Source organism: Ictidomys tridecemlineatus, chromosome 1 (assembly GCF_052094955.1).
Source record: "Ictidomys tridecemlineatus isolate mIctTri1 chromosome 1, mIctTri1.hap1, whole genome shotgun sequence".
Taxonomy (NCBI): Eukaryota; Metazoa; Chordata; class Mammalia; order Rodentia; family Sciuridae; genus Ictidomys; species Ictidomys tridecemlineatus.
In genome coordinates this window covers 83,705,027-83,720,028 of record NC_135477.1, presented here as the reverse complement: position 1 = coordinate 83,720,028, position 15,002 = coordinate 83,705,027, and the positions used below count along the sequence as shown (strand labels likewise).

The 15,002-nt window shown below is 33.4% G+C and overlaps 1 protein-coding gene across 2 annotated transcripts in view; it reads right to left on the bottom strand.

Annotated features, from left to right (window-relative positions):
- Cert1 (ceramide transporter 1) overlaps window positions 1–15,002 on the bottom strand; it is a 110,267-nt gene that overhangs the window by 42,251 nt on the left and 53,014 nt on the right. For both annotated transcript variants that reach the window (XM_005328945.5, XM_013360194.4), the window contains exons 4-6: window positions 12,403–12,510; window positions 11,298–11,436; window positions 6,108–6,191 (exon numbers count right to left, since the gene is read on the bottom strand). In XM_005328945.5, coding sequence (XP_005329002.3) covers window positions 6,108–6,191; window positions 11,298–11,436; window positions 12,403–12,510 — 331 coding nt within the window. The remainder of the gene's footprint in view (window positions 1–6,107; window positions 6,192–11,297; window positions 11,437–12,402; window positions 12,511–15,002) is intronic.

Here is a 15,002-nt window from a genome sequence, read left to right as displayed (position 1 = left end):
TTAGACAGAATGAAGAGGAACAAATAAATGCAGGCATCATTAGTGTTCCTTGCACAGCTCAGCCAAGAAACAAAAGGGTCTACATAGGACTGTTGAGAAAGAACAGCAGACACACTTCTTTGGTGTGAAATATGAAGAACTTATCAAAGAATAAATCATCTTTCAGTTCTGGCAACAACCTATTCTTTAAAGTATTATTTGGGAGAAAATAGAAAGTAACAATAAAGGTTTTTGTATTTCATGGTAACAGGGTAAACATCGTTTTCATTAACCTTTTTCTAAATTTGGACATATAGCCAAAGAATCTGTATATATTTTAAGCAAAAGATTATCCATTTTCATTGCGATTAATAAAAATAGTAAACCCAGGTTTAATGGACATGAAGATATGAAATAAAATAATCTTTTAAGTAGGTAAAGGTAATACTGAAAAAGCTTTTAACAGTTGGTAGGATTAGAATGTCTTCCAGCCCTGGAGAAAACAGGGTGTCAGGAATCATGCCTCTGGCTCATGCACTCTTGCACATCATCACAGACAACCTGCAGGGGGATTTCCCAGTTGTTCAAGAATTTTTTTTCAATTTCCTCCCAAAGAAATATTCCAAATAATCATGTATGGTGCAAAGTAGAAAGGGATTACTGGAGAGAAATCCTTCTTAACATAGAGGATTGCGGCCAGATGCAATCATGCCTGTAATTCCAGCAACTTGGGAGGCTGAGCAGGAGAAGCACAAGTCTGAGGCCAGCCTCAGCAAGACCATCTGAAAATAAAAAATAAAAAGGGCTGGGAATGTAACTCAGTGGTAGAGTACCCTGGTTTCCCAGGTACCCCGGGGTGGAAAAAAAGAGGAACATACAGAATGGTAACTTTGTTAAAATCTCTCTTCATCTGTCTACTAGGACAAAGAGGAAACATGACTGAAGACTATAGACGTGATATTAACCATACTGGGTTAGATAATCAATTGGTTTGGGACTACGACCAAAAAACCTGATGAGAACAATTAGAGGGGGAAAAGATTATTTTAGGGCTCACATTTTCAGGGGTCTCAATCCCCAGACAGCTGGCTTCATTGCTCTGGGACCAAAGTGAAACAGAACATCAGGGTGGAAGAATGTGGTAGAAGAAAGTGGCTCAGGACATGGCACTAGGAAAGCAGGTGTGTGTGTGTGTGTGTGTGTGTGTGTGTGTGTGTGTGTGTCTGTGTGTGGAGAGAGAGAGAGAGAGAGAGAGAGAGAGAGAGAGAGAGAGAGAGAGAGAGATATCTCCTCTCATCAAGGACTAAATATATAACCCAAAGGCATACCACCAGGGACCCACCTCCTCCAGCCACATCATACCTGCCTAACAGCTGCCATCCAGTTAATTCCTATCAGGAGATTAACACAATTATTAGGTTAAAACTCTCACAACCCAGTCATTGGACTCCTAAACTTTTTTTCATTGTCTCACACATGAGCTTTTGGGGGTACCTCATATCTAAACCATAATAAATTGGTTAAAAACTTAAAATTAATTGACAATTAATGTGCAAGCATGTGCACAAAGAATAGATATGAGCAATGTATGTTATAATATTAACACTAAATTTTTTTCTCAGTGAGATTTATCAAAAGCATGTTTCAATTTGCTAAATCAATATATCTCCATTTTATATAGATAGTCTGACAAAATGCTCTGATAACATACTTTGTAAATAATTTCCAAATAATTATTTGTATTATGTAAGAAGAGACTTAAATTGGAAAATTAGACAGAAAATATAGCTAGAAATAGAATTAAATGTTACAACTTAAAAATAAAATACATATAAAAATCCTATACTGGTAGCCATCTTCAACATTTAATGAAATTTAATCAAAAGAAATGAGAGTTTAGGAATATTGGGTGATATTATTCATGGTAGGTACAAAAAGTCAATATATAACTTTAGATTCATTTAATCTAAATTTAGAGTCCAAAAGTTCTGAGTTTTAATAAATTTTAGTCTTTTAAAATATAGCCTATTGAGATATAATTCCAATATCATAAAATTCATTCATACACTACATCCAATTCAATGTTATTTTAGTATATACAGAGTTGTACAACCATTATAATCAATTTTAGGACATTTTCATCAAAACCCCCTTTTTTAAGCAATTTGGGATCAAATAGTTTTACCCTCCCACCAGAGTCACTCCCCATTTCCCCCAAGTCCCATGTCCCCTGCCCTAGGCAACCACTAGTCTACTGTCTACCTCTATAATTTGCATCTTTTGGATATTTCATGTAGACAAACATAAAAGTAGTCTTTTGCAACTTAGTTCTACTTAGCAAGTTTTCAAGGCTAAGCCATATTTATATAGCATGTATCCAGGACTTTATTCCTTTAAATGGCTGAATAATATTCCATTGTGTGGATATATCACATTTTGTTAATCTACTCATCAGTGGATGGACATTCAGGTTATTTCCATTTTGGGCTATTGTGAATAATGCTGCTATGAACATTAATGTACAAGTTTTTATATGGATGTGTTTTCATTTTTCCTGTATATAGATCCAACAGTGGAACTGTTATGTCAAATGATATCTTCAATGTTTAATCTTTTGAAAAACAGCCAGAATGTTTCCAAAACAGGTGCACCATTTTACATTCCTTCGAGCAGTGTATGAGGGTTTCAATTTCTCCACATCCTTACCAACACTGTTATTTCTTTTTTAAAAAAATTCTTTTTAGTTATATATATAATATCAGAATTCATTTTGACATAATTATAAAAACATGAAATATAATTTGCTAATTCAGACCCCGCTACTCGCTATTACTTTATTTCTTTCTGATTAAAGCCACTGTAAAAAAAAAAAAAAAAATAAAGCCACTGTAGACGTGAAACGGCATCCCATTTGCATTTTCCTTAATGATGTTTAGGATCTTTTAAAAAATGTAGTTATGTATGACTACTTGAATATCTTCTTTGGAGAAATGTCTTCAAGTACTCTGTCCATTTTCAAACTGAGATATCTATTACAACTTTGTAAGAGTTCATTATATTTTAGATATAAATTATTTGTCAGATATATGATTTGCAAATATTTTTCCTATTTTGTGAGTTATCTTTTCATTTTTTAAAAAGTATCCTTTGAACCTCAAAATTTTTAATATTGGTAAAGGTCAACTGATCTATTTTTACTTTTGTCACTTTGGTGTATATCTAGGAAGACTCTGCCTCACCCATAGAAGATTTCTTCTGAGAGTTTTTCTTTGATCCATTTAAATTAGGGTTTTTTTTTTGTATTTGTATGATAAGGAATTCAATTTCATTCTTTTATATATGGATATTTAGCTTCCCCACATCATCTGTTGGAAAGATTAGTTTTCCTAATTGATATGACTTGTCATGTTATAGAAAATCAATTGACTGTACAGTGAGGATTTATTTCTAGACCCTCAATTCTATTCAGTTGATCTATGTGTCTGTCATTCTTCAAGTAATACACGTTGTCTTAATTACTGTTTCTTTGTAATAAGAAATTTGGAAGTGTAAATCCCACCAATTTTTACCTATAGCTGTCACCAATGCATTAATGTATATGACTAATTCATACATCCTAATCTTGCCCCAAAGACAGTTAAGTAAAAATGATTTTTAAGTGATACTGGCATATTTTTTTTCTAAAAAAATAATGGTCACACTCCATTTTTTGTCAAAAATTTTGGTATAAAATCTGTAATGATTATACAGTGAATGCGGTATTTTGTTCTTTTTTAAGATTGTTTTGATGAATCTGGGTCCTTGGCATTTCCATATGAATTTTAGGATTGGCTTGTTAATTTCTTCAGAAAGCTTACTGCAAATTTTTAATAAGAACTGCATTAAATCTGTAGATCAATTTAGGAAGTAGTGAATTCTTAACAATATAAGTATTTTGACCTCTGAAAATGAGATGCCTTTCCATTTATTTAGGTCTTCTTTAAAAATGTACTATAGTTTTCAGAACAGAAGGTGTGTACTTTTGTAAATTTATGCCTAAGTGTTTTATTATTTTTGATGTTATTATAAATGAGTGTTTATATAATTTCATTTCAATTATTCATTTTAAGTATATACAGTACAATTTATGTTTTACATATTCATCTTACAACCTTTAACTTGCTGAAATCATTTATACTTTTAATAGTCATCAGTGGACTCCTTACACTTTTCTTTATACAAGATCATGGCATCTGTACAGATGGTTTCAAATCTGGATGCCCTTTGTTTTCTTATTAAAGACATTAAGGATGGTTTTCTTTTGCTTCCTGCATTGCCTAAATTCCTTTTTCCTTTTGATAGTAGTGATTGAACTTATGAGTGCTTTACCACTCAGATACATCCCCAGTCCTTTTTTATTTTGAGACATTGTCTCACTAAGTTGCTGAGGGTCTCCCTAAATTACTGAAACTGGCCTTGAACTTGTGATCCTTCTGTCTCAGCCTCCTGAATCACTTGGATTACAGCTATGTGCCACAATGCCAGGCTCTGTTTTTCTAATTTGTTGTTTTGGTCACCATCTATCATGTTGGAGTCTTTCTTCAAATATCTAAAGATCTTGTTCACATTTAAGAGTTATATATTAGAAGCTCTGTATGCATTAGCAGGGCTTCTGACTAGTGGCTTTCATGAAGGAATTTTGGTAGTTGAGATACCTTTGTCATGGTGTAATTCCCCAAATCTCTATTTACAGATTTTTTTCTGTGGCCATTCTGTTTTGCCAGTTACCTTCTAATTTTCTGTCATACACCACAATTCTTGGAGATGAGAAGAATGAGGCAGTAAAATATCAATAATCAGTATGTATGTACATTTTTAGTTAATAACTTTATTGATACAATATACCTATTTTTAGCTGGGTCTAGTATTCCTAAATCTAGAACTCTCTAGTTCAATTTCTAAAGAAGATAAGGTTCTGTTCTGTTTTGGGAATGAAGGTGGGACAGCTGAGTTTATGTGGGATGAATGATCAGGCCTGCAAGTTTTAAAACTTTTTTCAATAGTATTTCCTAAATCCAAACAAAGTACTTGTTCTATTAAAGCATATTATTCATTGTGAAATTAAAATGTACCTGCAAGAACCATCCCCCAACAGTCCTCTAATTCCATAAAGATACATTAATCTAGATGACTTAGCAAGTTTTAACATTTTAGCCCAAAGTTATAAGGGCAATTTACACAATAAACTTTAAGCTAGCACTTTGCAAGAGTAGAAAGGGAGTAGGTTATAAGGAGAGTCTCAATGAAAATAAGAAACATGGAGAGAAAAAAAGAAGGAAAAGGTAGGGGAAAAGAAACATTAGATTTTAGTATCTATAATAGAATATTCTAATATGATCTCAAAAATAGAAAATTACTTCCATCATGAAACAGTTTTAAAAGTGTACTCTCACTACAGATTTTATCCACTTAAAAAATAATTTCAGCAAAATTAGATTTTTTTTCTGCAAAAGTCTTTTTTTTTTTTTTTGTATCTTAAAGATTTTCAGAAATCCATTTTAGTTTTTTCCTAGGAATGTCAAAAGAAGAGCACTGGCTATAATTCACAGTAATCAATGATTCAGAATTCCTCCGACTGGTTTATTCATTAAAAACACAGCAACAATCAATAAACCACCTTACTCCTAGGTATATAAGCAGTTATACTTATAAAAATTAAGCTACTTCAATAATTTCCCTTATAATAATAGTTATTACTTTTTTGATACCACTTTATCAAACAGAGAACTAAATTCTAAAGAGAATATACACTCTAGAGAAAGGTTGAAGTTAAGTTCTATAACAATAATCTCTAAGAAAAACTTCTTCAGTACTAAAAATTGATTGTATCAGTACTAATGAAGTAAATGGGCTAAAGGAAATCTGAATTTAGAATGAGCTTTTGTTAGACAGTGAGTTGCCATTATTATACAACACCAAAGTGGCTACTTTATCTACATGATTTTTCTTAGATATTTTAACTTGGATTCCAAGAGTTCCACTGCTTTTTAAAAATTATTCAACTAGGAATTAGTCTTTGTTGTACAGTGAATTATTACATACCTTTAGAAAGTATATATTATTCAGCTGTGGGAATACACATTACTTACATTTTTCCTTATTGCCATTGGTACTGTGCAAGAATTCTCCATCAGAACGTGTTGTAGGGAAGTCATCTTCATCATCTTCTACCACTAAATAAAATACATTTAAGGATATTAGAATTTTAAAAAAGAGATCAATTACATTATTCTTATGTTCAGCTGAGTCAATTATACTCTAGATTCTGTGAGTATAAGATTTTATTCATCTTTTATACTTTCACTGTTCATAAAGGCATACTCAATAAATATGCTATGGAATGCCATTAAATACATTATTTTGAAACTGTACCCATTCTGTTTAAGGGATTGGTTAATAATTTCGTCTTATTAATCTCCTCCTATAAAATGGGGCCATTTTATAATTCTTCAAAAGACCTAAAAGCGCTGAGGACTGTAAAAGGATATCTTACATGCAGAAGGTACCTTAAATCTGCTATTTTTTTTGTATATGCAAGCAAAATAAAACTACTTCAAGATGTGATATCAACTTTCATTTATCCCAATGTGTATGTGTACCTAAATATCCCTTTTAACTTACCCAATTACAGAAAAAGAAATAATTTTAGAAAATATTCAGATTGAGTGTATAAGGTGTGTATGGAACATAAATGTATTTGAGTTTACACTGGGTCTTATCCCAAAGGTATCTCATTATGTATATGAAAATAGTTCAAAATGCAAAACCCCAAATACTTCTGATCCTAAGTAGTTTGGATAAGCAATAGCAATCTGTATTATTTTTTGAGGTACTCTCTACCAAAGCAATTTCATTCTAAACCAATGTCTTACATACGTGCCTGTATTTTCTTTATCTAGGAGTACTTTGATTCTATAAGGAGTAGCGCTCTCTTTACCTCTCTCTCCTATGAATATGAAGCCCAATTTGATACCTTATTCTCTCCTCCCTTGAATGAACAGTAGGAATCACCACCTAAAACACCTTCATTCTGTACTGTTATTTTCTAATTACTGGAATCTGCTATTCAGTTAAAATAAAAACTTTAAATAATAACCTATCATTTACCTTGTATTCATTCTACTCAGTGGATGACATCAATAGCCAATGGACATTTTTCTTTTCCAGTTTTATCATTCTTTTTAGAAATGGGTCTCCACTAGACCCACTTTTTTTTTTTTTTTTTGTACTAGGGATTGAACACAGGGGTGTTTTACCACTAAGCTACATACATCCCAACACAAGTTCTCACTAAGTGGCTCAGAACCTTGCTAAATTGCAGAGGCTGGCCTCAAACTTGCGATCCTCCTGCTTTAGCCTCACCCTCAGTCTCAGCCTCGTGAGTTATTGAGATTACAGTTTCTGGCCTATTTGCACCATTCTTACAGGCTTTGTTACCCATAATGATGCTTCTGCAGATACCTTAGTCCCAATATAAACCATTTTCCCAGAGTCTGTTTTTTGTTTGTTTTGGGGCTTCATAGTTGTACACAGTAGTTGAGTTCATCCCAACAAACTCATACCCTGTGGGTCTTCAATTATTTGTAAGTATAGTCAATTCTAAGAAATCCATTAATATAGCACACTGCTATTTTTTTATTGGTTGTTCAAAACATTACAAAGTTCTTGACATATCATATTTCATACATTAGATTCAAGTGGGTTATGAACTCCTGTTTTTACCCTGTATACAGATTGCAGAAGATGGGAGGGGAGGGGAGGGGGCATAGTAGAGGACAGGAAAGGTAGCAGAATACAACAGTTACTAATATGGTAATTATGTAAAAATGTGGATGTGTAACCAATGTGATTCTGCACACTGCTATTTTAAAATCAGTACTCACAGCTGGGTGTGGTAGCACATGCTGAAATCCAGTGACTGGGGAGGCTGACGCAGGAAGATCACAAGTTTGAGGCTAGAATGGACAACTTACTGACATCTTATCTCAAAACAAAAAATCAAAAAGACTGGAAATTTAGATCAATGATAGAGTATCTTAGGGTTCAATCCTGTGGCCCCTCAATAAAAAACAAAAAAACCTCAATACTTCTCTTTGGACAAGATCTTGACATTGATTTAATACTATCCTAATTAACTGTTTTTTAAGTGCTATTAAGATGCCTCAAAGATGGACAAGGAGTGCTTTGTTGGGAAGCAAAGAGGGAAGGCCACTCTTTTCACCAGATTTAACTCTTGTTTTCATCAGTTTTATATATTGAACATTGGGCTAAAAAAAAAAAGTTGAAAATCCCTGTTGTTGTTATTTGGCTATTAGGTTAAGATTATTTAATCCAAGAACAGTTGGGATTTAATCTAAAAATTAATTTTCTTACTGCTCTTCTTTTCATTGTTAATGTAATTATTTGAAGTAAATTACTTAATATTTCTCAACTGCTGTTTCTCTGATTATAAAATGGATCTTATACCCATCACTTAAATGTGAATATGTTAGCACTATAATAGCAAAAACTTAAAAAATAAAACATGGTTAATTCAGATTTTTGCAGAGGTAAGGGAAAGAAGGAAGTGCAAGATCCAAAGATAAGATTTAGTATAATAGATTTGATCTTGGTAAAAGAGACCATTCTGATCAGAAAGGAGGCTATGTATTAAGTGATTTCAAATCATGTCACAAAAATCCACACAGAGAGATGTGAAAACACAAGTAGAATAGCCATCTATAAGCCAAAGAGACAGGCCTAGAACAGATCTCTGCCTTATCACACCTGGAAGAAATCAATGCTGCCATCATCTCAATTTCAGAACAGTGAAAAAATAAATCTGTGTTTAAGCCATCTAGTCTCTGGTACTTATTGTTATAGTAGCCCTAGTAAACTAAAACATTAGTCTATGCTGTTGACAGTTTCAAATATGTAGTAGAAAGGATTCAGAGTACAGCTTAAAAATTATTTTCCAAATCTCCCATGCATCCCAACTTTTACTTCTTCCATCACCACTTTCTATCCCTTCAATACTATAACACTGTTAGTGTGGATAATTTATATATAAACAAAAGCCTCAATTCTGTATTTATTCAGTTTTATTTAAAGGACTACTTATCTGCAAACAAAATAAAAATTAATTTAATAAAAAGGATATACTTATAAAAAATAAGTATACCCTTTTTATCAAATTGAAAAAAAAAGAACAGAAGAATTTTGGAGGGAAAAAACCCCCAAAACTTTATATACATCAAATATAAAGAATTTCAAGGTACTTAATTTAGGCAAAATTAAGTACTTTAAGAGGAGTATGGATTTCTGCTTCTGGGCAAGATGAAGTAAGAAGGGACTGAATTTATTCAAGCACAAAACTAAAAAACTGAATAATATATGTAAAACAATGTTTCTATTCTTTTTTTTTTTGGTGGTACTGGGGATCGAACCTGGGGTTGCTCTATCAATGAGCTACACTGCCAGTCCTTTTATTTTTATTTGTTCTAATTACTTATACATCCCAGTCCTTTTTTTTTTTTAATTTTAAGATAGGATATCACTAATTTGCCAAGTCTGATCTTTAAACTTGCTATGCCTCCTGTCTCAGCCTCCTGAGTTGCTGGGATTACAGGTGTGCAACACCACACCTGGTCAAACAATGATTTTTAAGACATTGGATATTAGGCAATAAATGACAGTGATCCCTAAGAGAAGGGAAACAAAAGATGTGAGCTCTATGATTGCTCCAGCTCATTGACGTGGGAGTTTCTAGGCTATAGAATAAGAATAGGGAACCCAAGGAAGAGGCTAGTAGACTCCTGAGATGAGGAGATAGAGCTGAAAGTCCAAACAAACAAAGGTAACTAGAACTTCTCATGGAGAGTACTGTAGAGGAGAAAGCTACACAGAAAGAACATTAAACATCAGGAGGTTTCCTTTGAGTACTTGGCAGAATACTGAGAGCACATGCAAATTAAAGAACCACAGAGGCTAGAACCTTCCAAAAGGATTCCAGGTAACAGTATTCAAAACTAATGTGGTGGTAGAGAAAAGTACCTGTTCCTGCAAGGCAGACTGGGAAACCTCCTAATTCAAAAGAAACTGGTTGGAAAACTCAGAAAAGTCTTACCTTAGTAATGAAGAGAAATAAAAATATATTACTGAAAAGTTGTGATGCTACATATAAAGTACTTAAAGGTAGACTATAAACAATATATAATTAATATACAAACTGCAAAACCCTAAAGTAGCCACTAAAATAACAAAATTATAGCTAAGAGGCTAACAAAGGAGATTAATGTCATTATAAAAAAAATTAAAAGGGGGAAAAAGGGAACTAAAAATACAAAAAGAATTTGAATCAGAGCATATATATATATATATATATATATATACATACATACATACTTTTAGTAAGACCAAGAAATAAAACCGCCAAGTGACCTAGTCATACTAGCAATAAATTTAATACTAGTTAGTATTACAATGAAAAGTAGTTTATTTTTGTTTCCCCAGTAAATCAAGAGAAAAACTGAAGGACATGTCCACTGACATTAGCAATATCTTCAGGACTCCCAAAGGAAAAATAACTTTAAATCTCAAATTAAAAATTAAATGATGAGAACTAGGGTTGTAGCTCAGTGGTAGAGCACTTGCCTAGCATGTGTAAGGCACTGGGGTTTGATCTTTAGCACCACATAAAAATAAATAAATAAAACAAAGGTATTGTGTCCATCTACAACAACAACAAAAGGTAAAAAAAGTTAACGGATGATCCATGCTATTTTCTTTTTTTCAAACAAAAATTCACTAAAACTATTTTTAAATGTATATATAATGAAGAAGGTTTCTTCTATGAGAAAAAAGGGCAGATGAAGAGACATGAAAGGAGAGTGAAGGAAGAACAAGAGAGAGAGGAGCATAGAAAGAGAAAGGAATCAATTGATACTAGATCTAAAGAATTTAATGTATGCTTGTGTCCTCTAAGATTCATCAAGGGGTAAATTTACTAGACATAATAATGTAAATGCTCCATATTATAAGAGACCAGATACTATTTTTTAATTGAATAAAGAGAATCACTTAAAAGTGTTCCAGAGTATCTGGTATGGATGACCAGAAATGTATTGGAACATGTTATTAGAGTACTCAAGTTACATTAACGCTGAGATCAGTTACACTGGGAGTTTGCAGCAAAAGTGACTATAATCACTTTTATTACTTAAAGACATTACCCGTTAAGATCAAGAGGCTTTAAATCCATTCATTCTCCAAGTAAAAATAGTGGTAATAGCCTAATTAACCTTTATCCCTTTGAAGTTCATCCTTGGAGACAGCATCAGCACAGGCATCAAAGTACTTCTGGAGAGTATCAACTTGTCTACATAGGATGTCTCTAAAGGTTTCCATTTCAGCCAATTTCTCCCGTAAACTGTGGCCTTTCTGCAAGACACAAGAAGGGAGGCAGTGTAATTCAAGTGAAACGAAACTGGACTGACTTTATTTGGTCTATGGTACTTCATCACCATTTAAAGTCTGTACCTTATCACTAAAGGAATGGATAAAGAATGCTACCAAGTTCAAGGTCATACTTCTAGGAATAGGGTTGAAGCTGATTAATCTAGTGACTTGAAAATGATAAACCTGTAGGAAATAAGGTAATAATGTGTGACAACTTGCACAGGGGATTGAAGCCAGGGACATTCTGCCACTGAGCCACATGCCAAGCCCTTTTGATTTTTTATTTTGTGATGTTGCTAAGGTGCAGAGGCTGGTCTTGACCTTGTGATCCTCCTGCTTTGACCTCTTGAGTTGCTGGGATCACAAGTGTGTACCACCATGCTTAGCTGTAATATAACATTTTAATATTTTCAAATTAGACATTGTGAGGAGAAACTGACAGACTTGGAAATGGTAAAAAATATTCCTGGATATACTTGCACAGTATTTGTGAGAGTCGTTTAGGAAACCCTGATGGGAGGGTGACATCTGATCATGTGAAAGTTTTTGCCCTTCATTGCATTTGAGCTATTTTACAATTCTTTTAATAAAAAACTGAGTAATGTATGTGATTCCACAAAGATCCAAAGGAACTCTGTCCTGCACAGAGGTGATGATTTCATCTGTGTATATTGATGAGTTTTGCACTAGCAAATTCATTTCAGTACTCTTTAGATTCTCCTTTGAAACAATTTTAAAATTAATGTCTTAGCTCATTAACACATTAAATAAAAACTTATATATGTTCACTTTGAGTCATGATTTTACTCCTTAAAATTATTCTATAAAAATTCAAATTACATTGTAGAAAAATTCTTTAAAAAAACCTATCAATTAAATTCAGCTCACAACATCCAATACTAAAATAAAGTTATGTTGCCTCAACTTAAAACATTCATAAACTCAAACCTTGAATGAAGAGGTGGATGTTGCAGAATAGCCACTTGCTCCGGACACCAGTGATACCATTGAGCCATGTCGACGCAAGCTCGATTCAGATCCATATCCTGATTCAGTCTAAAAAGGAAATGAAGTACATGAAAAGATTTTAAATAAAAAATTAAGAGTAGACAAAGAAATCAACAAGGTTGTACAATGAGCAGTTTAGATTCATACAATAGTCCACTGATATTAAGAAATTCCTTTTAATACCTAACTATCATTTAATTTAGAAATTTATTAAATAAATACCACATGTTGGGCTAAGAGGCTAAAAGAGTGTTTAAAATATGAAATAAAGCAGTGTTTAATAATAGTCTCTTTCCTACTAGTAACTCTGAAAAAAAGTCAATTTCACAGATTTCAAGTAAAAAAGTGGTTACCAGAGACTGAGAGAGGAATGGCGTCAGTATTCGATAGGCATAGTTTCAGCTAGGGAAGAGAAAATGTTCTGGAGATGCAAGGTAGTGATGGCTGAACAATCATGTTAATGTACTTAGTGCCACAGACTGTATACTTAAAATGGATTAAGTAGTTATTTTACATTATGTATATTTTATTGTAATTTTAAAAAATGAATGGGACAAGACAAAAAAGATAATAGGAAAACTACCAACCCTATTTCTTTATAGATAATAAGGCAGTTATCCTGACTGCTCAACTATCACTGCCTACTTTTCCTATTATATCAGCAGTTTGTCTCTTTATTTTCAACCATTCTTTCTTTTCTTCTTCTTCTTCTTTTTTTTTTTTTTTTTTTTGTACTAAAGATTGAACCCAGAGGAGCTCTACCATTGAGCTTCATCTCCAGTCCTTTTAATTTTGAGACAGGTCTTGTTAAGTTGCCCAGCTGGCCTCAAACTTGCAATCCTGCCTCAGCTTCCTGAGTTTCTGGGATTACAGGGTTGTGGCACCCTGCTCAGCTATTTTCAACCATTCTTAACACATTACAGTTAAAGGATTTACCAATAAATTGTAATTATATTTTATAGTTACTACTTAGATCTTTCTGGAAGCAGACTGCATCTTTTTCATTTTTGTAGCCACCTTCATAGTTCATGGCACAAAGAAAATTTCAATTTTGTGAGTCTATTAAAGCCTTCACACCATGGAACCAACTGGGGCTTTCAGGTGAGTAGGTATAGATTTAGTGCTGTGATAATATATTTCATTTTAAAGGAACTGGTATTTTTCAGTTCATCAATTTGATATTTTACTTTTCTTAATACAAATGCAGTACTAATCAAGATAAAGGAATTAAATGTTAGAAAAAAAATGGCTTTCTTGAACCTGAAATCAAGTATTCTGGATCTTTGATGCTTTCTACTGTTACTGTTAAAAAGTAAAAGTAGAGTGAATCAAATGCTTCTGTGGAGCTGGCATGATGGCACACCCCTATAATCCCAGTGACTTAGGAAGCTGAGGCAGGAGGATTGCAAGTTGGAGGTCAGTCTGGATAACTTAGCAAAACCCCTCTCAAAAAGAAAAAAAAGAAAAAAAAGGGTTGTAACTCAGTGGTAGAACACTGCTGGCTTCAATCCCCAGTATGCAAAAGAAAAAAATGCTCCTGTTGAAAATCAAGGTATTTGTATTACATTATTTAACAGAATATCATGTTTGTTAATTTAAATAGGGCCAGGTGTAGTGGCACATACATGTAATCCCAGTGGCTCAGGAGGCTGAGGCAGGAGTTCAAAGCCTGCCTCAGCAATGATGAGGTGCTGAGCAACTCAGTGAGACCCCATTTCTAAATAAAATACAAAATAGGGCTGGGGATATGGCTCAGTAGTCAAATGCCCCTGAGTTCAATCCCTGGTGGTACCAAAAAAAAAAAAAAGATTTTAAGTAGGCATTTATATTTAACAAGTTTTCCTTCATTTGAACGGGAAAAAAATCCTAATGTTTCTCAAACATTCAAAATTTTTAATAATAGAGATCAGTTCAGAAAATGAAGGAAGAAAAAGACTACATTGTGTAAAATTTTAGTTACAGTCACTAAAGTTAAGAGGTAAAATAACATCTAATTACTTTTGGTACCAAACTTATAGCAACAATTAGAAACTGGTTTTTTGGTACCAGGAATTGAACTCAGGGGCACTTGACTGCTGAGCCACATCCCTGGCCCTTTTTTGTATTTTATTTAGAGACAGGATCTCATTGAGTTGCTTAGCACCTCGCTTTTGATAAGACTGGCTTTGAAATCATGATCCTATTGCCTCAGCCTCACAAGCCACTGGGATTTCCTGGCGCACGCCAGCCACCATGCCCGGCTACAAAATGTTTTAAGCTTACTTCATTCTCAAAATTAAGATTATAAAACATTAAAATTATATACAATGTGTTTTCTGTGGAAAACATATAAAGCACGGGATGTCAGAGAAAAATTACAGATAAGATAAATGCCCCAAACTTCCCTACCAGGCTATTATGAGACAAATAAAATGTCCCAGAGTTCTTTTCTTTTTTGCTGGGGGTGGGGGGTGAGGGTGGGGGGTGGCAGGGCAGGGGTTATACCAAAGATTTAAACAGGTTTATTTTACCACTGAACTACATCCTTAGCCTTTTTGCTT